This window comes from Zootoca vivipara, chromosome 3, assembly GCF_963506605.1.
Source record: "Zootoca vivipara chromosome 3, rZooViv1.1, whole genome shotgun sequence".
Taxonomy (NCBI): domain Eukaryota; kingdom Metazoa; phylum Chordata; class Lepidosauria; order Squamata; family Lacertidae; genus Zootoca; species Zootoca vivipara.
Genome location: NC_083278.1, coordinates 21259667 through 21286579, shown reverse-complemented (window position 1 = coordinate 21286579; position 26913 = coordinate 21259667). Strand labels below are relative to the sequence as shown.

General features: G+C 39.4%; 1 protein-coding gene across 1 annotated transcript in view; it reads right to left on the bottom strand.

Moving 5' to 3' along the window:
• CSMD1 (CUB and Sushi multiple domains 1) overlaps positions 1 to 26913 on the bottom strand; it is a 915553-nt gene that overhangs the window by 275497 nt on the left and 613143 nt on the right. The window contains exons 9-10 of the mRNA XM_035109950.2: positions 23979 to 24103; positions 18334 to 18455 (exon numbers count right to left, since the gene is read on the bottom strand). Of these exons, the coding sequence (XP_034965841.2) occupies positions 18334 to 18455; positions 23979 to 24103 (247 nt within the window). The remainder of the gene's footprint in view (positions 1 to 18333; positions 18456 to 23978; positions 24104 to 26913) is intronic.

Below are 26913 nucleotides of genomic sequence, written 5' to 3'. Positions count from 1 at the left end.
CTTTGCACAACAGGTGCTGGGTCTCCTAACCCTCCAAAACATCCTGCTGGGGGTGGGTGGGTTAGAATGTGCATTCCAACATGTTCTCAACAAGAGTTGTGAGATTTCAGCATATCCTCTGCTTTCTGCGTGTGGACACATAAGTGGTTTGTTTTAGTACTTTGTAGTAAGGTAAGCCAAACACTCCCCTGCCCCACACAAAGAAGTCTGTGAATTCATTTTGCCATCCTTCAATTATTATTATTATTATTATTATTATTATTATTATTATTTGTGGGGGTAGGTTTCCCTCTCTCCCACATTGCAGATAAAAGATGAGCTGAAAATACTGACCCAGCTCTAGTTCAAATCAGAATATTCCAGTGGTACTTACCTGTAAGCACATGCTTAAAAATCCCAAAGAAAACAATAAGTCTTAAATGTGTTCCAAGTTTGCATTATGCCTAGTATTTGGGATTTCTGTTATAAACTGCTCAGCTACAATAAAGATGCTAAGATGCTGCAAAGTGGCTGTCAAGAAGTTGTTGATACTGTTTCTGTTACTAAATGTCTCCAGTACCTCAAAGGGTTTTGGAGATTGTTTCTATGCAATTTATTCATTCCTCAAAATCAGATAAGTAACACATACCATGAAACTCTTCTTAATATGTACGTAGTACAAACACAAAATGCATACAAGAAGCATTTCAAAGGAGATCACTTCCAAATTGGAAGTATTAATATTAATGCATCGAAATACAGTTTTGATCCAGAAAACACTGTTACTTTTGTCTATTAAGTATTTTGAAACTCGCTTTTGCTGCTGACTTGCTGGAAAGGTAAAATAACGATGATGATAATACTTATTAGGGAATGTCACCAGCAATATGACTGCAATAAATAAATAAATAAATAAAATCTTGCCCTTTCCTGTTTTTATGCAGGCATAGTTGTGTTCTCGACTATCAACTCTTGCAGTTGTATTGTGGACCTTTTAATACAAAGGTTGTTGTTGTCTTTTAAATTAACAACTACACCACAAGATTTTAAGGGGGAAATCATAAGAATTTCAGCTTTCCATTTACAATATATAATTTTCAAAAAAAAGTAATATAATTTGCATGATAATGCTTGGAAGCTGGACTTCAGGGCATTGGGATTGACAATACACTAGAATTCCCCTTAGCCAAATTATGCATATCAAAAACATTCCGGTTATCCAAGTCTACAGATAATCCCCCAAGTTACTCCATCCATGTAAATGTATGAGTAAACTGCACTTCTGTTTATCCAAAGTAGTTCATGTCCCCACAGTCCATTCAAATATATTCAGCTGTACTTTATTTGAATAACTGTTTGTCAAGATGTATTAATAGGTAGGCTATATGTCACAGGATACAGCTGACTTGCTTCTGTGCACAGAAACACATTCTTTTTATATTAATATTTTTTACTGCATAGCAAAAAAGCTATAACAGTCAACATTACCAGGCATATAATTTTTACTGTCTAATGGTCTGTCATCACAAACTGTATATCATTCACTTTCATTTAGCTAAGTTGGTAGAGTATGAGACTCTTAATCTTAGGGTTGTGGCTTCAAGCCCCATGTTTGGGAAAATATTCCTGCATTGCAAGGGGTTGGACTAGAATAGAAGAGGTGGCAAGAATACACAGAGGAATTATACCAGAAAGATATGGAGGTCTCATACACCCCAGGTAGTATGGTTGCTGACCTTGAGCCAGACATCCTGGAGAGTGAAGTCAAATGGGCCTTAGAAAGCACTGCTAATAGCAAGGCCAGTGGAAGTGATGATATTCCAGCTGAACTATTTAAAATTTTAAAAGATGATGCTGTTAAGGTGCTACACTCAATATGCCAGCAAGTTTGGAAAACTCAACAGTGGCCAGAGGATTGGAGAAGATCAGTCTACATCCCAATCCCAAAGAAGGGCATTGCCAAAGAATGCTCCAACTACCACACAATTGCACAAATTTCACACGCTAGCAAGGTTCTGCTTAAAATTCTACAAGGCAGGCTTAAGCAGTATGTGGACCGAGAACTCCCAGAAGTGCAAGCTGGATTTTGAAGGGGCAGAGGAACCAGAGACCAAATTGCAAACATGTGCTGGATTATGCAGAGCTAGAGAGTTCCAGAAAAACATCTACTTCTGCTTCATTGACTACGCAAAAGCAAACTATGGCAAGTTCTTAAAGAAATGGGAGTGCCTGATCACCTCATCTGTCTCCTGAGAAATCTCTATGTGGGACAAGAAGCTACAGTTAGAACTGGATATGGAATAACTGATTGGTTCAAAATTGGGAAAGGAGTACGACAAGGCTGTCGACTTGATGTCAGAAAGTGAGGAGGAATTAAAGAACCTTTTAATGAGGGTGAAAGAGGAGAGCGCAAAATATGGTCTGAAGCTCAACATCAAAAAACCTAAGATCATGGCCACTGGTCCCATCACCTCCTGGCAAATAGAAGGGGAAGAAATGGAGGCAGTGAGAGATTTTACTTTCTTGGGCTCCATGATCACTGCAGATGGTGGCAGCAGTCATGAAATTAAAAGATGCCTGCTTCTTGGGAGAAAAGCAATGACAATCCTAGACAGCATCTTAAAAAGCAGAGACATCACCTTGCCGACAAAGTTCTGTATCGTTAAAGCTATGGTTTTCCCAGTAGTGATGTATGGAAGTGAGAGCTGGACCATAAAGAAGGCTGATCGCCGAAGAATTGATGCTTTTGAATTATGGTGCTGGAGGAGACTCTTGAGAGTCCCATGGACTGCAAGAAGATCAAACCTATCCATTCTGAAGGAAATCAGCCCTGAGTGCTCACTGGAAGGACAGATCCTGAAGCTGAGGCTTCAATACTTTGGCCACCTCATGAGAAGAGAAGACTCCCTGGAAAAGACCCTAATGTTAGGAAAGATGGAGGGCACTAGGAGAAGGGGACGACAGAGGACAAGATGGTTGGACAGTGTTCTCGAAGCTACCAACGTGAGTCTGACCAAACTGCGGGAGGCAGTGGAAGACAGGAGTGCCTGGCATGCTCTGGTCCATGGGGTCACAAAGAGTCGGACACAACTAAACCACTAAACAACAACAGATGACTCACGTGGTCCCTTCCAATTCTACAATTCTATGATTCTATGATTTGTACCCACCATCTTGAAATCCTATTAAAAGAGCCTTGAAATACGCCAATAGTAGGTGTCTAAATTGGAAAATAGGAAACAAAATCCTAATTTATACATTTGTCTGTTGCTCACTAAATTTCAAAACACAACCACCAAACCGTAGATCTTATATATCCCGTTTATGTGCATTTGCCCAGCTTCTCCATTACGTTACTGTGACACAGCAGTGCCTCATATATGACTAGTCTGATTAAGCACCAGCCCAGAAACTCTTAAGTATGGAACATAAAATTAATCACAGACAATGTGCTTTAACCACAGGGGGGAACTGTGAGACAATCCGCAGGCTCAGCAGCCCCTGCCGCCCCTTTTATGAAAGAACTATTAGCAACCTATTCGAGCTTCTTTCTTCATGTGCCCAAGCAAGAGAAGAGAGCAGGGATAAAAACTGCCAGTTAAATAAATGAAGGGTGTAATGCAGAGATGATTGCTGCAGGCAGAGGATGTTGAAGACCTTTACAACCCCATTCTGTATTGTATTTGCTAGGGACTGTGAGGTACGGGTGGGGGAAAACACATACTGAATTTAGGCTCTATGGCAAATATCAATAGTTCAAAGATTGGGTCCGAATACAACCAACACTAACATAACATCAGCTATTCTTAGTAGTTTGGTTACTCTCGCTTCCTTTTTCCACATTCTAAGGCCCACATTGTTAAGTTATAATTTTCTTATAAATCAAACTAAGGCTGATTAAAATGTTTCTCATAGCTAGCAGAAGCTGGAGTGAACTCTGGGTTTAGAAACCTTAGGGGCAAAATGTTCTTCCTTCTAAGGATGAACTAAGTACTTTTAAGTTCACCTTCTTACTGGCACTCAGTCATACCATCCATTCCATCCTGTTTTGTTCACATCTTTTGAAATAATGCACAGGTCAGCATTTAAATAGTACATGTTCCGTACCCACTTTTTCATGAACTTTTCAATGCTTTCATCCATAAAATATGCATTTTTTACATACGTAAATATGTACTTTACTCTCTCTCTCTCTCTCTCTCTGTGTGTGTGTGTGTGTGTGTATGTGTGTGTACCATTTATGCACACTAAAACTACATTGCGAATAGTATTGTGTTTTGGTCTCAAGCAAGTTCAGGAGCATTAGGTCAGGCTCGTCCACTGCAAATGACTTCTTTTTCCTTCCCAACTTCATTCTATTGAATTAACTATTTTACATGTATGCCGCTGGTTTCCCCACCCAAAACCCTGTTAAGAGCACACGATTGCACTGCTGAAGTATGGTATTTCATAGTGTCTGATAATGATCCTGTTGTCATTGCCATGACCGTAAGGTCAATTAGATTGGTTCACATTTTGGGGATGCCCTAAATTGCTAAAAATTTGGTAGGATGCAGGAGCTAATCTTAATTTGCCATCCTCAATGAACCACATTTTAATACTTGACCTTCAAGGACATATGAACCGATTATTTGAGCCTTTCCTAAATATCAGATAATGTGAAGTCCTTTGCTTCCACATCAGTGCACATTTGGGTTAAAAAATATGCTGATCTTTATGCCGACAGAAAGTTTATAACAATTTATAACAATTGAAGGGTCAACCACTGCATCTTTACATATGTGGGGGAAGTGACGAGATGGAAGATAATTTTATTTAGTTTTACTTTTTTAAGTGAACTGACCTGATCCTCTGGACTAATACAGTGGAACCTCATGTTACGTACCGTCCTCCTTGCAAACACTGTGAGTTACGAGCTCCGCTAACCCGGAAGTAGGTGCCCCTTGTTGCGAACTTTGCCCCGGGATGCGAGCGGAAATCACGCGCCAGCAGCAGGAGGCGCCATTAGCAAAGCGCACCTCAGGTTATGAATGGTTTCAGCTTAAGAACGGACCTCAGGAACGAATTAAGTTCGTAACCGAAAGTAACACTGTACATCTTTTGGGAGGCAACTGTCCTTCAGGTTTTGCGCACTCCTCTGAATCTTGCAAAACTTTCTCTTTTTTTGCTCAAAAAGATAATAATACAAAAATGCATTACCATTTTGCTTTTATATATATATAAAATGTGTTTACAAATTGATACATAGAGATTGAAAATATATTTGAATATCTTATCGCAAATAAGTGTTTAAGCACACATTTTCCATGATACTATTTGAAAATAAAATATTTACCATGGAATACTGCAAGGAACAGAACAGATGTATGAATGAACATGTTGAAAATGGAAAGACGACTGGAAAAAATTGATCCACCCCTATCAGTGGCTCTACATGTTACTTGAACTTATTGGGTCCTGAATCCCTCCTTCACCCTTCTCTTACACATCTTTTTTACACCTCTTAATAAATGTGGCTTCATGTTCAGGTAGCCTTCTGCATTTTAACCTTTTGTTTCTCCCTCTCTGTTCAGAGGGCTACTAAGGGGAGAAAGGCCCTGGATTATGTAGGCCATCTCTACTGCTGCACAATAACATTCTTACCGACACAACTACATGTGCTTCAACCTCTATATCATTTGTTGTGCTTTCTGAGTACTCATAAAGTATTACTAAGTTCCTTCCATTCATCTTCCTAATGTACAAATAACATACATATTTTAAGCCTTAATGGAATAGAGCAGTGTAATAGCTTAAATTTTTATAATGAAAGAGTCAAATGAACACTATATATAGCCAAATTGTGTATGCTCAGAATGCACCAGAACTAACTAATGAGCAAATTATTTTACATACACACTGTTAATCTTTTTAAAAAAATGTTCAAGGTCATATGCAAATGGTATTTAAAAACATTTCAATAAAAATAATCCATAACTTTAAACAAAAAATTAATAAATTTTCTATACCCAGTAATATCAATCTAGTATTCCATTGTCAACAATTCACATGGCATAGAAGCCACTTCTGAAAATCTAGTGGAATCTAGTTACAGGTAGGTAGCCGTGTTGGTCTGACGTGGTCAAAACAAAATTAAAAAAATCCTTCCAGTAGCACCTTAGAGACCAACTAAGTTTGTCATAGGTATGAGCTTTCGTGTGCATGCACATTGAAGAATCGTGTGTATGGTATCTGAAGAAGTGTGCATGCACACGAAAGCACAAACTTAGTTGGTCTCCAAGGTGCTACTGGAAGGATATTTTTTTTATTTAGTGGAATCTAGTTCGTTGTTTCCAGAAGAAGAAGAAATCTGCTAGCAAACCGATTAAGTTGGAAAATCACAGTTTTGCATTTACAAAATTTGGGATGGTGTATATATATATATATATATATATATATATATATATATATATATATATATACACACACACACACACACACACACACACACACACCCCTCCCCACTATTTAAAATTTAGAGTGGCCTGGAGGTATAGTGATGAAAAAGCCACAGTTCCATAATGCAACAGACACTGTAGTGCAAAGGGAATGTTGTAAATTGAGACAGAAGTATCCACATTATAACTGGTAAAGCTAAGGCAATAAATCCCACCTCTGAATGTATTTCAGGCTTGAGAGAGAGAGAGAGAAGCAATGGAAACTTGAATGAGCCCTGCTCAGTATTGTCTTGTGGAATGGGACGATACTTGATCTGCTCTTTAGTTTTATATCACTTTGTTTTTACAACCAAATCTTTTTTCAGGATTAAATCTGCTCAACTACCTAGTCATTATTGCTAATTAATGGCACCACTGCAATTTATCTACATCTGTCAGAGACAGATTGGCTGAGAATGCACACATTATTCTACTTAATGTGTCTCTGACACAGTAATTGGATAGGACTAACATTTACCTAAACCAGCCTGTGTTAGAAAACCTACAGCAATATGTTGCTCTCCATGCTTATCAAGAGCTTATAGTTATTCATTTTGAGACTTATATAGGCTTCCTTGACCCGTGCGATGTTGCTCATGCATTGCAATAGCTGCTGTGAACTTCATTTCAGTCACTTGTGTACTTACAGAGTATGATTCTGAGACTTTTTAAGACCTGGTCTATATAAACAGCAGAATGAAGTGGTTAAATGGACAGAATGGCTTCAGCTGGGTGATCAGTTTTCAGTGACCCCTTACATCAACAGCTTCACAGCAGAGGGATGTTACATCCTTTCTCCTCGGTATGCTAGTTATTTTATTTTCAGGGAAGGTTTCTTTTCCAGATGCTTGCTTTTTGCCCTTACTACGGTATGATTTATTTCCAGCTTCCTTGATTAGAAGTGGCTGGAACTAGGGAAACTTGAGGAAGTCACTCTTTGTGAATTCCTACTAAAAACTACCTAATCTGCCCCTCCCAGACGGAACATATTTTTGGTTTTGCACTTTCCTGGCTGTTGAGCCAACATAATTGCTCCCTGTTTGAAGAACCATATCACCATTTCAGACATAACCACCATGGTAATTTCTGAAGCACATATCTTTTATTTTATTTTATTTTATTCCCAGCTGGCAGTGCCAATGTTTATTCTCTTCAGTCGTATGACTACGCCCTCTTGCTGTGATGTGACATGTCTTGCTTGACCCAATATGTTCCCAAGTGTCTTTTCACTTTTAAACAAATGTTTGTTTATTTTCCATATTTTTCTGTGTATAAGACTAGGTTTTTAGGGGCATCTTATAGATGGAAAAATATGGTATTTAACAATGTACCCAAGGTAATTCATTAAACAAGGTGCTGCAAATAATTTCTTGTATAAATCGGGGGGGGCAGGGCACTTTGTTTGTTTGTTTGATTTCACATTGATGCCAAATTTGCAGAATCCCTGCAATGCTGTGCTTTAAAATATTATTATTATTGTTATTATTATTATTTGCATGCTACTAGAATCAGTTGGATGTTTTGCTCCAAATAAATTAGCCTTTGCTTCCCACCTTCCTTTTTAGAATTATCTGCTGGTCATTATTGCCTGCAGGTTTTCTCTAATGCACAGCAGAACAAGTGGCTTTAGAAAGTAGGGATAGTGATGTGAATTGTATGTTTCATGCATAGTGGCAGATTTGAGGATACCTGAAAGAAAATTATGGGAAGTGCAAAGCATCACTAGAGGAGTGGAAGTGTAAAACTGTACTGTAACTGGAAACAAACAGGATGTAGAAGTGGACAGTAAATTATTCACTGTTACCACAGCTGTGTATTTCAACCAAAAATATTTAATTTTTCCTAAAGCCTTGTATTCATAATAGGTCCTGATGCTGATTAGCATAATCATTTCTTCTAGTTAGAACTATACCAGATGTCATGTTAATAAGTATATGGAAACAAAAATGTTCTAATGGAGTCCTCTGCTTAGCAATTTAGCATCTTCTAGAGATAAAATCTTAGAACAACTCCAAAACCGAGGGCTAAATTGAGATGTATTTTACTCCATGTAAAAGTTAATAACGGGAGAGAAAATAACTGAGGATACTTGTGCTATAGCAAACATGTATTTGATCTGATTCAAGGATTTGAACACACCTAGTGGAAGGGTGTCCTTTTAAGAAAACATAATGGTAGGAGAATTATAACATAAAAATAGGATCGGAATTATTCAGTACTTAATTTGCACTAGAGTTCAGCATCAGACGCCATTTAATTTTTCAGTGATTAGGCTGCACCACAGAATAGCTAAATTTATAGCAGGGGAAAATAGGGCATTTGTGAACCCACGCAGAGTGGATTTTCACTAAGAAACCCTTAACAGCTATTCTCTCCACACTTGAACCTTAGCGTGGCTACTTAGAGAAACTGAATACATTCATGATAATCTTATCCAATATTTTGTATACATTTTTTGACATACAATAATGAGCATTGTTTACGAGAAATTCAAAGGGGGAAAATACAGAACAAAGTTCTTTAGGACAGTGCTTAAATAATGTCTGACTCTAACCTAACCACCATGCTTTTTATGGGTTAGTTTTGCCTAGTCCCTTTCCAGGCTCAATTTAGAGTACCGGTTGTAAACAATGAAGACCCAAAGAACTTAGCACTATGCTGCCTGAAAGATCACTTACTCCTACAAAATGCCTGCCTGAACATAAAGAATTTCTGCCCTCACCAAATGAAATGAGATGGGTGATAAAGGTAATGGTGGATCTCTGCTTTGGAACAACCTTGCCTCGATACGATTACCTGGTGGCAACTTTATGGTCCTAGATGATGATGATGATGATGATGATTACATCCAGGTTTTCCAAGTAAATTATATCACGCTGCTTCTAAGCAAGGCCATCTGCAGCTAATTTTTAAAATTTATTCATTGTGTTTTTAATACTTCGGTGCAAGCCACCCAGGGAAAGCCTACATTGTATTATATCCTAAAGCTACATTCTAACAAGGCCATGCTACACAGTGGCTGGATCTAGAAACATTGCAGTACAAAGTGTTGCAAACTGGTGTCACAGTGTTAGAATGCTTAAACAATGCATATAAAGTACCTTTTCTTTGCTAATATAGCTGAGTCCAGTGTGTCCCATTTCTTGCCCCCCACCACAATCGCATGGGAAGAAATGAGAGCAAAGCATCTCTGCCCTGGTATCAGTCTGTTATTGAATGATGCATATGGTGAAATACATTAACATATTCCTCAGAGGGGGGAAAAGAAAACAAATAATATTGTAAGGGGTTGGACTAGATGACCCTTGGGGACCCTTCCAACTCTACAAGTATATGATTTTATGATTTTACCTGCCATGTAACACTATGAAAATGTATGGTGCGCTTTCCTCTAGTAAACTGTTGACGTCATCACACACCCATTTTCCTCTGAATATGTAGCAGATATTTCAGGCTTAAGCTGGTCCAAACTGCCATATCATCAATCTGATTTTGAAACGGCACCATGGAGAACTATGTATTCATTAAAAAAGGTAAAGGGACCCCTGACCATTAGGTCCAGTCGTGACCGACTCTTACACAAATACAATTGATAGATTAGACTTCCCTCTTTCTGTCTGTAGGTGTAACTTAATAACAGTTCTCATTTCAATCAACAGTGGGGGGACTACAGAAACAATCAAGGATGACCTATTTATAATAATTATTGCTAACAAAACTAAATTTGATTGTGATCTTATGGCATCTAGAAAGAACCCAAAGGAGCACAGTTGCAGAGCGAGCATATCAATAGATCAAGCAGAATGTGCTCTGCTTAGCATACTGTTGAATTTTTTAAATGAATGTAAAAAAAAAAATCAACGAGTACAATTAAGCAACTACATTACTGTACTTGCAAATTCAAAGGCGTACTTTCAATTTTTATTTCCTATGCAAATAGTGTTACTATTACCAGCCCCTTTCACACAACAATTTATGTGCAATCAGCACACATGGAGAGGGTTACGAGACTATCTGCTGGATCCATCCCCTCTGTTTTGACTGGGGATATTCTGCACAATGCCTGTGGACAAGTGTCTATTCAATCTGTAGCCAATATTTTTGCAGGGTAGAGCTTGTAGGCGCAGCTTGACCATATGCATGTTCTGTGGTTCAAATCAGTTATACATGGGAAGATTGAGGATGGCACCAAGAGACACATTCTCATTCCTCCTTCATAGGTTGTACACATGTGAAAAGTGCTGCTCTTGTTCAATTACAGTTTGCATCCAGGCTAAGCTGGTTTGGTTTCAATGGGAAATAAGCTCAATTAATTTAGTGTGAGCCTTATATTCTCAACAGCAAATGGCTATTTTGCAGTCTGATCCTTTTCATGTTAGAACTAAGTCTCTCTGAGCGGTGGGACTCACATTTATATAATGATGGAAACTGTAGTCCAATGACACCTGATATAAGGGTACCATATTGGATATTCCTGGTGTCAATTCTATCAGCTGCTTCTGCTTCCTGTTACTGCTCTGGCATCAGTGCTAAAATGTGGTAAGAAATCTAGATGCCACTTTTGCAAAAAGAACTGGTGTGTATACCAAAAAGCAATAGTCCTGTTTAGTGCCAGTCTCTTGGCAACCCCAAGATCACTGGAAAAGTGGGATGTAAGGTCAATAAACACACACACACACACACACACACACACACACACACGGCTGAGGAGGCTGCAGATGTCTCTATAAATACTTTCCCCCATAGCAGTCTAAGCTGTTCTCTATGAACCAACAGATACTAAGAAATGCAGGGAGTTACTGACCATAAAATGAATAAATAGGTCCAAAGTTGTCTTTTGTTTTGTTTTTGTTTTAAATGTTTTATTATATTCTACTCCAGCCAGGCTGATGGAAGTGCTAATCCAAAACATCTGGAGGATACCAGGTTGGTGAAGGCTGTTCTACTATAGTTCTCCCTTCACCCCCACCCCCCGCATCTCAGGGCATAATAATCAATTTTCAGGGCATGGAATGCATGGAACTGGATTCTCCAAAACATAAATTCACTTTTCAGTAAGAATTTAATCAAATGGGTGGGAGGGAGGGGAGGAGAAAGAAATCCTTAACATCTGCAGCTAACTGTTTTGACTTGGCACCGATGTGAAACTGTCTGGCATCTTGGTCTCTTATGAAGCCTGTCTAAAATCATGTCATGCTAGGCTGCTAACATTCGGAAACCTGGGCGATGAAATGGCAGTTTCAGACTGCATGTGAGTGGCAGAATCAGAAAGAGACAGATGGCCTGCCCCAAGGCTCTTTACTACTCACAAAATTGTTTGCCTTGCATGTAAACAATGCAGAAGAAACTAGGTTTCATATAAATGTATGTGGGTGGCATCTTTTTTTTCCTCCCATCCCAGTACTTGAGCATGGCTGTCATTACCTTTCATGGGCATGGAGGGGAAATCTTGTCATAGGCATGGAGGGTTTGATTTGCTTTTAAAATGAACCAACTTCCACTGATTATATATTGAAAATCAACTCTGCCCAAAGTCAGCATCATTAAAATGAAAGGGTTCAAGAGAACTCATGCTCTACCAAATGGCCCATGCACCCTATTTGCCTCCATGTGCCGGGAATGAGCACTGACCATTGGCCATATTGGCTGAAGCGGATGGGAGCTGGACCCAACAATGTCTGCAGTGCCACAGGTTAATTGCCCTATTCTCAGGAGTGAGGCAAAATTGCCCCCTTGCCACCAAAGCTAGAAACATAACCAAATTTTTGTGACTCCTTAATGAGTTATGAGTTATTTTACTATCAGTTTTTAAAATAATAATTGTATTTGATCTATTTTGATACTATTTTCTTTTCTGTTCAATATTATTGAGGCTAATAATGTTTTTTTTTATTTGAAGCCTGACAGCTCTCCACAATCAATGTACAATATTATCATCATTACTAATATTATTAAGAACTAAATGTACACAAATTTCCCTTGATTGTTGCATTATCATATGACCTAAAATAAACAGTAGGAAAGATTAACATAATCGGAGTGCTGTTTATCAGAATGCAGACAGTATCCTGAAGAAAAACTGAAACCGATTATCCCAACTAATTTAAACTGACTGAAAACAAATCTTTGCCCATAGTCAGAGGTGAATATGCATGAGTTATGGAAATCCTTACATTAATATAGACACAGAGAATATGACTTGGCACACATTTTCCTCTGTTTTTGCTGTGTGCAAAGGTACTTCTGATACCAGAGGCGAAAAGCTGCTTCACAGAATGAAACATTTTCAGTGCAAATGCACATAGAATCATCTGCTATCACAAACTCTGTTTAAAATGTTGGTACTGATATAAGAAACTTATTTAAGGAGAGGGGGGTACTCTCTCTTTTTTAAAAAAAGTTATACTACTAAGTTCCACTACTATCTATGCTACAGTGGATGCTGAAATTGGGTGAATTTAGATAATCCCAAGTGAATTCTGTGAATGTCAGAAAATTCAGATATGCTGGCAAAAATTGTCACAGGCATATAAATACGGTTGTCAGTATCCACTTGCTTATGCTATATATAATGTGCATTCTGAGATTGCTGGGATTGTCAGCATTCAGCCCAAGTAGTACCTGCAGGGTGGAGCATTCCTGTTCAGGTTGCCAGCAAACAACACCTCCTTATTCTCTGCCTCTCCCCACTCGATGTCCCCCCCTGCCCTATTTACTGCCACCCCAGGAACAGTTAGCCAACACTCCATGCTCACTATGCATAGTCAGTCGCCACGGGCTGCTTTAGGAAGGCAGCTCACAGCAGTTGCCTCTAATTGATTTTGGGGACATTCCCCTTCCCTCTCAGTCCTCTGCAGAACAGCTCACTCCATTCAACAGGGTGCTCAAACTTTAGGCGTTTGGAGGGGCTGAGGTGCCAGGAGGAAAGGCAGCATATTGTCAGCTTCCCACCAGCCCTGTATGCTATTCTGGATCCAGTTGTGTATATTTGTTTTTAAATTTATTCTGCCTTTCTGACCCAAAGGGATGTCTCAGTGTGGCTTAAAATAAGCCAACAACCTGAAAATACATTAAAAAACAAACAAACAAAGTTGAGTTTGAAAACTTGGGACATGCAACTCCCTAGGCAAAATCTTTTGGGCACACACACACCCAAATTTGTTAAAGCAGGCTTCCTCACCCTCGGCCCTCCAGCTGTTTTTGGGACTACAATTTCCAGCATCCCTGACCACTGGTCCTGCTAGCTAGGGATCATGGGAGTTGTAGGCAAAAAACATCTGGAGGGCTGAGGTTGAGGAAGCCTGTGTTAAAGAATTGATAGCTTAAAAAAAAACCCAGCTGATTAACAATTCACAGAAATCCGTTAAGCAAGAAATTCATGGTGAGAGGCCTCATATCTTTAAAATTTACATATATGTATTTGTGTGCTTGCTGTTTGTGTAACTTTCAGGCCTACTGACAGTATTCCATCCATTACTTCATTGGACTATGTCTGCACACACCCACATACAAACACACCCACACACCTAAATAGTACTTGTCTATATTATTACATTCTTCTAATGAAGATGATTCTGTAGTCCTCAAAGGTGGCTTTCCAAAAGCCAATTCACATGTTAGGAAACTATCATAAGAAAACCATTCCTGACTAGGAACTAGAATGAAACCTGTGAATAAGACGTCTGCGGATCTGACTAAAGTGTAACTTGCTGCATATATGTATATGAGGAAGTCATGATAACATGGCTGATGGGATCTGTACAGAGCTTGAGTAACTGTAGCTTGAGTAGATCTGTCCATTGTAGAGAGGTAATATGATAGTCTCATCATAGAGCCAGGTCACAGCTCAGCCCATATTGGTAATGTTATCATTTGACTGAGCTTGCAATCCACTATTATTCCCTGTTTTGTTTTTCCACAATTGTCACATGTAAAACTTCATAAATCCATTCAAACACCTCCAGTTTGGTGTGTGAAGCAGCACTAACTGTTGCTAAATCAAGGATGGTAAAACAAGCTTCCAATCTCTTCCAGTCAGACCCGTTGTGAAGTGACAAATATGGGTTGTGCCCTACATACCAGTTTCGGGAACTGAACCAGGACCCTCAGTCTGAGACTACTTCTTGAGGTATTGATGTGTAACAGAATGTGGCTTGCAGGCCTTATTTTGCTTTATAGGAACAGCAAGTGAACTGTTTTCTATTTGCAGGGGTAACACATAAACTTTTGTTAGAAGCCCCGGAATTTGCTTGGCATACATGGTTTATGCTACAGCAGGCAAAGATTTCAGGCAAAACTGCAAATAGGGCACACCTTTATTTAACAGATCATTAAGCCAAGAATCACTGTATCCCACAGCAGCTGCAACAATCCCATAGTCTCTAACCAGTCAGGAGAGTAATGTGCTACACTCAGAATCACTGCCAGAAATGACACCACACCTGGCCCTCCTATGGACTGAAAAGTAGAGCCCCAGTGGTTAGTAAAGTTTGCATGCAATAGTGAAAGCAGCAGGACTCCTTCAGTTAAAGTAGGAAGAGGGAACCAAAACAGTAGGGGACAGAAGGATGTGTTTAAAGCAAACTGGAAGTACAGCACAAATACTGAGCAAAAAAACAGAGCAGTGACAAAAGAAGTTGGGCTTCTGGAAATTATCCAAAGATGGTAAATATTAAAAAGCGAGAAACAAAACACAAAGGAGGGAAGGCTAAACTATCTTAGGAATTAGCTACAAATTATGGCACCTGCAGCACGGCCTAGATGAAGCCATCAGGAAATAAACACCACTACAAAGGAACTATTTGTGAGCCGCAAAACTCTCAAGAAATGGCTCAGTAGGGTTGTGATCAGCAGATACATTAGCAGACCCCCAAGGAAAGGTAGCAAGCCTTCAAAATAAGCAGAGCATTAAAAGGAAATACTTCCAAACAGGTAGAGAACAAACTTGAAAAGCTCATTACTGTTGAACAGAAAAAGATAATGCCTTTGGAAAAGGTAGCAGATGCTTAATGAAGCTTAGAAGAGAAATCCTAGTTGGCTCTGCTGATTTGTATATGAGTAAGAACAAAACCTAGCAGTTCGAAAGCACGTCAACCCTAAAGGAACAATCACCCAGCAGACAGGTTGGGTGATTCAGGATACACATTCAATGCCTATGCCAAATCCTACTGACATCTGTAATCAATAAAGTTGTGGCCATTTGATCCCATGCTATTGCTCTTGCCATTCTTTTTTCCTTTGCACACCCCACCCCCTGATGGCCCAGGCTCACAGTGCTTGGTCCCGCAAACCTTCTACCAAACATGCAGGAATGGTACTTCAAGGACAATGAAAAGATAATAGTCCTCTAACCTCATTCAGAAGTGAATCAAGTTGTCTTTCATGTTATGAAACTGCCAATTTTTATTAGATTTTTTGTTCCCCTTTTCAACTTGATACACTTGCAGCACACTAGGGACTATTTTTGAAATAGATTTCTCATCTCAACAAAGTACCGCAGATTTCCCATTTTACTAAGAAAGTAGAGTGCTGGGAAAGATGAATGACGGAAGCTTGCAAAACAAACAGATGAATTAACCAGGATATGGATAAAACTGAGAGCCATACAATGCAGCGATAAATGGATTGTCCTTTCCCTACTGCAATAAACATGTGTGACAACCAGAATGGGCTTAAAGAGTCATAGCTTGATTAATAACAAATCTGCAAGAGGCAGAGAAAGAGCTACTTAGTGTAGGCAGTGCAAGTTAAGCCAACTAACAAACTGCCAAATGGCTGTGAAAGGGCAAATCTATCTGGCAGCCAGTTGACTGAGCTTACTCCTGCATTGCCTGATCCTGAAGAGGAGCCAAGGGGGCAGCCCCACCCCATCAGCTGGCATTCATTGAGGCATGTCCAACAGCCTGAAGGGGCGTCCAAGTTGTAATGCACCTCTAGCCAGTCAGCACTGACATGAGTTGGAACCATCCCTCACCTTACAAGTGCCCCTCAGCACACCTGCGATTCCCTGGACATATGTCTTGCCAGCCCCAAGTCAATCAGCCAAATTACAGCCTAAGATGCACATCATGGAATAGGTGAAAAAAGAGGGATCTACCAATCAAGGAACTCCTAAAAAAAACCTTACTCAGTCCTGCAAATGAGCAACTAGGCAAAGGCCACACTGACCAGTGGGAGGGGGCACAGCACCAGAGAAGACTGACTAGGGAACAAGAGGATAGTGGGGACTTACATAGCAGTGCTGACTCTTCCTCCCATCACAGTTTTTCGAATGTTGGGACAAGAATATGCTCCCTGCAAATTGATCTCCATTTTGGAGTCACATGAAGAGCGGCAAATTCCTTGCCTGCCAAACATGGTAGACATGCATGCTCAGCAAAATAAATAAATAAATAAATAAATAAATAAATAAAATACAGATACATCTTCATTGGTTTCAATCTTCTTCTTTTTTGCCTAGTACAGTAAAAGGTTCTCAAACTGTGATCTGCTGAAACTACTGGTGATTCACAAAGTCCATTTGTGTGGTCTGCAGAAAGGATAACCACCAAACATCCAAATACAGAAGGAGGGTGAATCCTGAATTTGACCTTAGACTTCATATAGCAAATATTATACCCAACTTCACAGAACTTTGCTCACAAGAAAAGGAACATCCAAGAAGCATTGCTACAGTTATTAAAATGTGAGTTATGCAGAAAAACAAAGCAAAAAAAATTCATTCCACTGAGACTTTCATAATTTGTCAAGTCATACTCTGGCTTCTCTTCAGATCGTATAAATCTTCCGCCTTTTGCTCAGAATTTGTCAAGTGATCTATAGAGGAAACGAGTTTTGAAACTACAGTTCTAGTCCTCACTTCCCATATGTGAGAACTTCTTGAATTGACAGGAATACATTCCAAAACCTATCTCTGTGACACCACAGGAGATTTGAGAAATAAAGCAAAATGAAAAACATTTACTGAGAACAAGTGCTGATATTCTAAATAACTCTACAGAAGAAGCAAACATATGAGCATGTCATTATATTCCCCACCTTCTCATAACTTTACTACTCCCTTGATTGGCACCACACTTGATAAATGATCCGATTTGAAATGAAAATTATTATTTAAAACACATTTAATTACAGTGGAAACCTTACACTAATTTTATGAATAATTGAAATTATATCACCTTTGTCTCTTTAGAACTTTGATCTTGCAGAAATTCTTCTCTTATATTGTGTCACATATGAGAGTTTATCACACATATTGTTTACTTATTTCAGTTATTTATATTCCGCCCTTATGGATTCAGATCCTTCCATCATATCTATCATAAAACCATGATCTTAAAACAAATCGCTTCCTACAGATGGACTCAGTAAAAATAAAAAAATACTGATTATTAAATTATTTTAGCCATGTTAATGAACCAAAAATGTCTGCTATTGCATGCAAACCAGTTAAGACTTTGGGGTGTTGAAACCAATTATTCAAGTTCATTATATATTTTGATATTAGGACCAGAAAGTGCTGGAATGGAAGATACAAAATACTAACTTTAATTTCCATTATTACCATGCCTCACAAGAGACAGAAATAATGAACAAAACAATGAATAAATATATTTTCTCCCTCTGTATTTTTTATTATATTGGATTTGATAGCAAACCCACACAATCTGCCTATAATGTTATTTGCAGTCAATACTGTACAAATGCCACTTACACTGCTGTAGTTTATCAAAGTGAAAACTAGCAGACAATAAATTTGAGCGTGCTCTGTTTTTATAAAAAAAGGAAAAAAATGTTTTGTTTTGTTTTTTAAAAAAGCAAACGAACCTCAGTTAATTCTATGTAATCATTTGAAAGCCTACAAAGTGAGGAAGCATACCTTTCCTGGGTCAAGTGTTGTTATAACCCACACACAATGTGCATTGTCCTCATATTGAACAGGATAATTGGGTGATGTGATGATACCACTTGGTCCACGGAGGTTGGAACCACATGTTCTAGCTAGAAGCATAAAAAGCATCAAAGTAGTGGGTAAGCTTCAGACATGGAGATTTATTTCAAGGGAAATTGACAAACAAAATTAAAAGAAGAAAACCAATTGCCACCACCTACCAAGTGCAGGTGTACAACATACCTCTTAATAACATTGACATCAGTGGCAAAATTCATACTGATTCTAGTGGCATTGAAACAGTGGATAGCAAAATGCATGCATTCCACACAGATTTTTTGTTCGTTTTCAAAACTATTAGGTGATGGTAATGATTTTGTACAATGAATATTTCAGCTTCCTCAACATAGTGGTTGCCAGATGTTTTGGGCTACAACTATCATCAACCCTAGCCAGCATGGCCAAAGGTCAATGATTATGAGAACTGCACTCCAAGAACATCTGACAACATTTGGTTGGGTGAGGCTGATGTATTTGTTGATATAAATACATCATTTGCTTGTATATATATTTGCTTGTTGCACATACTCATCTTTTCCATTCATTGCTATATTTTTGTTGCAATGGTGCTTCATTTTCAGAACCATCTAAAGACAATATGTAATACAGTACAACACCAATGTATTTATATTATCCCTGCTTGGAGACATATGCCTGGTTATAAATAAGCAGTATTTCAGAAGCTTGCATATATTTTAATTAAATGCGCAAACTGAGCAAGTCTTTGTCTACATGGTGAGACATTTATTTGAAAGCATTTCTAAACTGCTTAATATTTAAGAGTATTTAAGTGTTTTACAAAAATACAGCATAAAAACAATAAAATAGTATCCTAAAAGACAGGGAGGATTCATGTACAATAGGGATATATCATATTTAGTGGCAAAACTGATTGGGTGGTTTTTTTTTCAGAAGAAAAAGGTAAACAGGAAAAAATATATCTTAATTTCACAAGCTGCTTTTGTTTCTCACATCCAAGTCTTGTGAATGTGCTAACAATACACTGAGATTGCATCACACTCTGTTCAGGTTCAAACCCTCTAAAAAGAAATTTTAGGACACACATACTGAAAAACAATCTGGCCATATGTCAAAATTTGCACAAATTTCTTTTTTTCCAAAACCACAAGATTACTCTTCTTTTTGACTTCAACTTTTTATTTATTTATATTTATTTATAAGCATTTCTAAACTGCTTAATAGGACGTGGGTAGCGCTGTGGTCTAAACCACAGAGCCTAGGGCTTGCCGATCAGAAGGTCGGCGGTTCGAATCCCTGCGACAGGGTGAGCTCCTGTTGCTTGGTCCCAGCTCCTGCCAACCTAGCAGTTCAAAAGCATGTCAAAGTGCAAGTAGGTAAATAGGGACCGCTCCGGCGGGAAGGTAAACAGCATTTCTGTGTGCTGCTCTGGTTTGCCAGAAGCGGCTTAGTCATGCTGGCCACATGACCTGGAAGCTGTACGCCAGCTCCCTCGGCCAATAACGTGAGATGAGCACCGCAACCCCAGAGTCAGTCACAACTGGACCTAATGGTCAGGGGTCTCTTTACCTTTACCTTAAGTGTTTTACCGAAATACAAAATAAATACAATAAAGCAGTACAAGGTGTCATGTCCCATTTCACCAGTTGAGGTGAAACAGAAAATGTTACCCCGCTCTCCCAGACCACATCCGGTGCTAGGAGTACCACTGAGAACTAAATTGCTGGCTTGTGTGTTTGAGCCTGTGTGGTCATAGATAAAGTGGTACACAGTAATGATAACTGGGAGACAGAAAAGATCAAGGAGCAGTGAGGGGAATGGTCTAGAGGCGTTGAAGGACATTAGAAGAAACAAAAGGTTGGTCTTTCGAAATGGCAGTTAGTCATAATGGAAACATAGAGGAAGGGATGAGAAGGCAGATGTTATAGGCGGAAAGAAGTGCATGTAGCAGGAAGGACAGATAAAAGAAATTTTGCATGAACAAGCTATGAGTTGTGCATGAACAAGCTATGAGTTGTGTGAAAGGGACAGAGAAATGGCAGCTTAATAAAAATACTTGAGTAAAAAAAAATGGAGGTGTGGGGAGGAAGATGTATAATAAATAAAAAGGTAAAGGACCCCTGACAGTTAAGTCCAGTCACACACAACTCTGGGGTTGCGGCGCTCATCTCGCTTTACAGGCCGAGGGAGCCGGCATTTGTCCACTTCCGCAAACAGTTTATCCGGGTCATGTGGCCAACATGACTAAGCCGCTTCTGGCAAAACCAGAGCAGCGCACAGAAACGCCATTTACCTTCCTCCTGGAGCCATACCTATTGGCGTGCTTTCAAACTGCTAGGTTGGCAGGAACAGGGACCGAGCAACTGAAGCGCACCCAGTTGAGGGGATTCGAATCGCAAACCTTCTGATTGGCAAATCCAAGAGGCTCAGTGGTTTAGACCACAGCACCACCCGCGTCCCATATAATAAATAGCCACCTTCAATGGATCAGCAAATTCTGCCTTGAATGGGGAGGCTGAATTATGAACTCCTTGCCACAAGGAAATCACTGTGTCAAAGAATTTACAATTTCCAAAGAGAGATTAGATATCAAATAAAAATGATGGCACTGGTTACCAGTTCATCATGCCAAACTGTATCTCTGCCCATTACTTTGTGACTGGCTCTGCCCTTGAACCACTATTTTGTGACTGAGCGGGCCTCAATAATTTTCAGCTTTTTCAAATGTGCCCTGGGAGTAGAAAATTTGAGAATCCCCATCTAAGAGATCTTACAGGGAAAGTCCAAAAAATGAGGTCCATACATCTGTGTATTGAGGACAATGCTTTTACTTATGGCAAAACTACAGAGTATGAATGAACAAGGAGAAGCATTTAAGAAAGGCCAGCTTAAGTGTGATTCTTACAGATTTCCCAAAGTGTACCATCATGGTGAATCATATGATACCTAGCTGGTTTCTATTTAAATGTGAATGCATATATTATCATAAACTGAAAATATGAGTTGTTAAACATGTGTGGAGCCTCAGTTTTGCAAACGAGGCTGCAAGGTTATAATTAATAGCAATCTTACATCCATGTGTTTTGAATTGATAAATCTCATTTATTTTGTACAGTCATTTTGAACAAAGGATACCAGCATCATGTTGCCATACTTAACCCTCATTTATTACAGTGTGAAAGTTAGTACAGAACTACTTGATATGATTGGCATCCATTCTATATCAGTGCTGTACACTGTCAACAGACTACACCATATGCTTCTTAAAACATCCATGAATTGGACAATTCGAAACAAATGGCAAATTATCCATGGCTTCATTCATTCACATGAGTTTTATAACTGGCAGCTACTCACACTGTGAAGCATTGTAACAGATGTTTTTGTGCCGTTTGTGAAGTATACTCAATTAGAAGTAGCATCATGTCTATAATTATACAAAGTCATGGCACTTGTTCAGGTGACAGCAAGATAGTAATATTGCTTCAATTTCTGTAAGTAATGAGCTGATGCAGCTTTTGGCTAACTTCTCTAGAATGAGAGTGGCAAAATTCCAGAATCAAAAGCATAACTCAAGCCAAGAATCAATATTCTCCCCGTGCAGTTTGTTTCCTTATAAGACCAAGAAGATGAATTAGATCAAGTCAGCTAATTACTTAAAGTGTTAGTGATCCTTCAGTGAAGATCAAAGTTGTAAAATAGTACTTATCTATGATTTACATGGTAGAAACATATTTCCGCCCTAAGTATAGCCTAAAAGAAAGTCAGAATGGATTAATTTTAAATTTTGGCATATTGTATCAGCTGTAATTATGAATATTGTCTTAGAACTGAAAAACAGTAATTACTGACTGATATAGGATAGTTCTTCCCTCTGAAGAACTGCATGATGCATCTCACTATATGGATAATATACGGATGCTGGTGTGTTGGTGACCTTACACTTGGAATAATAGAATGCATTCTATATGGTGTTTTCCTTGAAAGTGTTCCAGAAGCTCCAGCTGTGCAGAATGTTGTGGCCAAGTTGTTGAGAGCACCTGGTTTTACGTATTTTACACCTATACTAAAGGCACCACACTGCTGACAGTCAGTCGCCCAGCCACATTCAAGATCTTGTTACCCACGTTCAAATCTGTGAATAACTTGGTTGTAGGTTGCCTATCCCCATATTGCCCTGTAATATCACTTAGTTCACCCAGGAAATTTTTTACTCATAGCTCCGTAGAAATTTCTGCCACTGCACTCTGGAATGCTGTTCCCCTCTGCCTTCCATAAAGCATCATTGATCAGTTCCTTCAGATGTCTTCCAAAGGCAGGTCTTTTCCTCACCCATAAGATTAGACCCCGTTCTTACTGAATTCCTGTTTTTAATCTGTTCTTAGAATACTCTTTTATGGGGGGAGGCTGTTAAACGATACTGTTTAATTGTTTTTATGCTGTATTTTTTGAAAAACACTTAAGAGACTTTTAAATATTAAGCAGTTTAGAAATGCTTTTAAATAAACAACAAACAAATAAATAAAAGTTGGACTAAACATCATGCTCAGAATTCTTTTTAAAGTGCTTGAATCCAAAAAGTCATTGACACAATCTCAGTGTATTTTTAGTACATTCTTGAGACTTGGACATGAGAAACCGTTGCAGCTCGAGAAATTTGGGCTTTATTTGTTGTTTCCTTTTTTTCTTCTTCTGAAAGATCTTTAGTAGTCATAGATGCCTATTGTACATGTATTCTCAAGCCCACTTCCCAAAATCCAGTCTACACACCCCAGAATTAGACTGCAATTCCTATTGACCTTAGCCACAAACCATGCTCACTAGGGCTGATGGGATCTGCTCCAGCAGTGCAAAAGTGTAGCCCAAACAAAGATGAACTGAAAAAAAAGGCAGCAAATGATATACAGAAGGTCTGTAGATCTGTTTAGCAAAGTGCAGTGGCGGAGGAACCCCTTCTGGCACCCGGGGCGGGACAAACCGCCTGGTGGTGCATGTGTGGCAGACCGTACGGTTGCCGTAGAAGAGGCAGCCCGTACGGACAGCTGTTTGGACGGAACACGAAAGTGGCAGCCCGTACAGACGCTGCACGAGCGGCACCCATACGGACTGTGTGCGCCCTCGGCTGCTCTACAGCTGGGGGGAGGCTGGGGCCATCTTGTCACACACACCCCAGAGTGGCACCCGGGGCAGCCCGTCCCCTCCGCCCCCCACTTCTTACGCCCCTGGCAAAGTGTATACCGAATTTGGAAAGGGGCACTAGAATCACTTCCTCTTTGGTTTAACATCTACGTGGAGCAGACATGTGCATGACCCTTGTCGCTCAAAATGTGTTTGTCTGCAAAGATTATGCATATCACGTTTGTGTCTTTGGCCCATACATAGAGCACTGTGAGTGAACAGTCCTGCAAACCTTCGCTGTTCAAGTTTACATACTTTGCCAAACATGTCCATAACCTTAAATGATGTTCAAAATAATAGAGAACCCAGATGAAGAGCAATATTAGATAAGACCGTTCATTCAATTTATGACACACTTCAACTGGCATGAGTAATTGCAGTGCCCTACCCTATTCCCTCCAATGAACACTACTCACCACGGCATGTTGGCCTATGGTCACTCCAAGCAGCCAGCGTATCTGTCACCTTTTGACAAGTGATGCTTTTTGTACCTTGGAGCACATAATTGTCTTCACAGCTGAACTGAAGACTAGAACCAACCCTGGGGAAAGGATTTAACAATATGGACAAGTTTCAGCTTTAGGTCAGTATACACTTAAGCTTCATTACACAAACTAAGCATTATTCTTGAACTCACTGGTAGGCATACAACCAATTTCACTTATCATTAGATATACTTTGTAAGGGAAGAGTTTAGCTTCTTAATAGTAGCAGCTAGGAGGAATATAGGCTGCTTATAAACTCTTCCAGAAGGCAAGAAAATGGCAACAGACACACACAAAGTAAACATATTGTCATGCTATAACATACTGATCCAATTAGCAGAGATCATGGCAGCATTGCCTATGATTCAAGACAGAAGTCCTGAGAAACACATTGGCACAGTGTTAAATTGGCACAATAGAATGAACAGAAAGTGAAGTATGATTGTAGGCTGGATTGCCACTGCCTGGCATTAGGAAAGGTGCTTGTGAGCTTGAAATAGCTTCATAGCCAGGAGAGCTTTGGCAGGCCAAACCTTGCTGTACAAAACTATGAACAAATAAGGCATTGCTTTCTGATGCTGCAAAAGTGGCTGCTTTTCACTCACAGAGGGAACGTCTTCTAAGGAATTGCTTTTTCAAGCACTTTGGCTGTAACAATTACATTCACATTTATTTGAGACTCCTTCCTGGGTTGGAAAGGTATACATTTGAAATAAAGATAAATACATAAATGTTAAATGAAATAAAGAAATGCAGTGGAAGGAAATTGGGTAAAAATCTTTTTTAAAAAAATAAAATAAATCTAAATTAAAAGGGCAACACGTCTCTGCTGCAAGGTTACATTTACCATTCTTTCACATGAAGTCATTACTCTTAAATCCTACTAGACTGCAGGTTTTGGCATCTCGCATGCAGGACTCCTATGCCTTTTGCCTAGACCAGGCATCCCCAAACTGCAGCCCTCCAGATGTTTTGGCCTACAACTCCCATGATCCCTAGCTAACAGGACCAGTGGTCAGGGAAGATGGGAATTGTAGTCCAAAACATCTGGAGGGCCGAAGTTTGGGGATGCCTGGCCTAGATCTTCATTAGATCACTATACCAGCAGGTCCCCAGTCCTTCATTTGCTTCTCTGCTTTTTCTGAACAGTGATAGAGTTGGGGACGCAACAATTATCTGTGATTTTTGTTTCCAAAAGCAAAATGTGACATATTTATAGTAGCATATGTTTTTTTTCCAAATATAGCAGCAGGTTTCTGAACTTCTTCATCTTTTCCTTTTGGATCAGTGGAAAGAGTTGCCTGTTTCACACAGTGGGGAAGACTGTCAAATGGTATGGCACCATGTGCCGCAGCAAGCAGGTCAGCAACGTTTTGAATAAAGAATGTAGATGAGCAATAGCCCCGGCTGCACAGAACCATATTCAAAGGACAAGGAAACACCATCAAATGTCAACTGGTGTTGGGAGAACTGGGAGCAGTAAAAATGCCCCCCTTTCAACCTTGTGGAATGAAGTAAACAATAACTCCAAGCTAAATTGTTCTTAGGCATATTTTGGAAGTTTGGGGAAAGGATGCTTCAAAAACTTTTTTTATTTTTCAAAATGCTTTTAAAAACAAACTTTTAAAACAATTTTAAAAGGAAGAAGAAATTGTTATATTCCATTTTCATTAGCAGTTATGGGTTGGATGCAGAGACCTCCTAGAGCACAATATACACCAGAAGGCTTAATCTAAATCGAGTATACACTTCCAGTAAAGGTAAAGGCAAAGGGACCCCTGACAATTCAGTCCAGTCGCAAACAACTCTGGGGTTGTGGCGCTCATCTCGCTTTACAGGCTGAGGGAGCCAGCATTTGTCTGCTTCCGCAGACAGTTTTTCCGGGTCATGTGGCCAGCATGACTAAGCCGCTTCTGGCAAAACCAGAGCAGCACACGGAAACGCTGTTTACCTTCCTGCCGGAGCCATACCTATTTATCTACTTGCACTTTGACATGCTTTCAAACTGCTAGGTTGGCAGGAGCTGGGACCAAACAACGGGAACTCACCCCGTCGCGGGGATTCAAACCACCAACCTTTTGATCAGCAAGCCCAAGCAGCACAGTGGTTTAACCCACAACGCCTCCCGCGTCCACTTCCAGAGTTAATGCTAAATACATTACTTCTGATAAATGAGCCACCATAGCCATTAAAATTTGTGCCCTGGGATTTTTAGACTCATCCACCCATATACTATCTGAAACCAAAGGGGTACATGGGTTGCAAGATGTGATTTTTTTTCAGCTCTCGTACCCCACTAAATAGTCAGACGTGTATCACACTTGCCAGTGAAATGCAATAAACAAATTGGGCAGGTATGCCTATGGAAAACAACAATGATGCTCCAAATCTTTTATTTCTATCACAACAAGCAATATTAACAAGTGTTGTGATAGCTCTTTATATTGCTTCTTTAAAATATTAGACAGTATGAGCACCAGGGGATGATATAACTAAGAGTAAAAAGATATGATAGACGCAAATAATAAAAATTCTTAGTTTGATAAATGTAAGAATATGCTGAAGATCAAACAGGATTTATCCTTGCCTGAAATTCATTGTTTCAAAGGCTTATGTTCTTCTGCGCCCTTAAGTACAACAATTTGTGAAGCAGTAGGCAATCCCTAATACTTCACCAAAGAGCTCAAAGTTGATTACTATGAATTATAGCCTAGAAAACTAATAAAGAATTAGAGCAACAGGTGTTCATTCAAGGCATCAGTCATCAACACATAGAAGCAGCAAAACTGCTGTTTACAGACAGACAGTACCTGAAGAGGCCCCATGTTCCTGGGAAGGGGTTGGCGACAGAAACCAAGAACAAAGA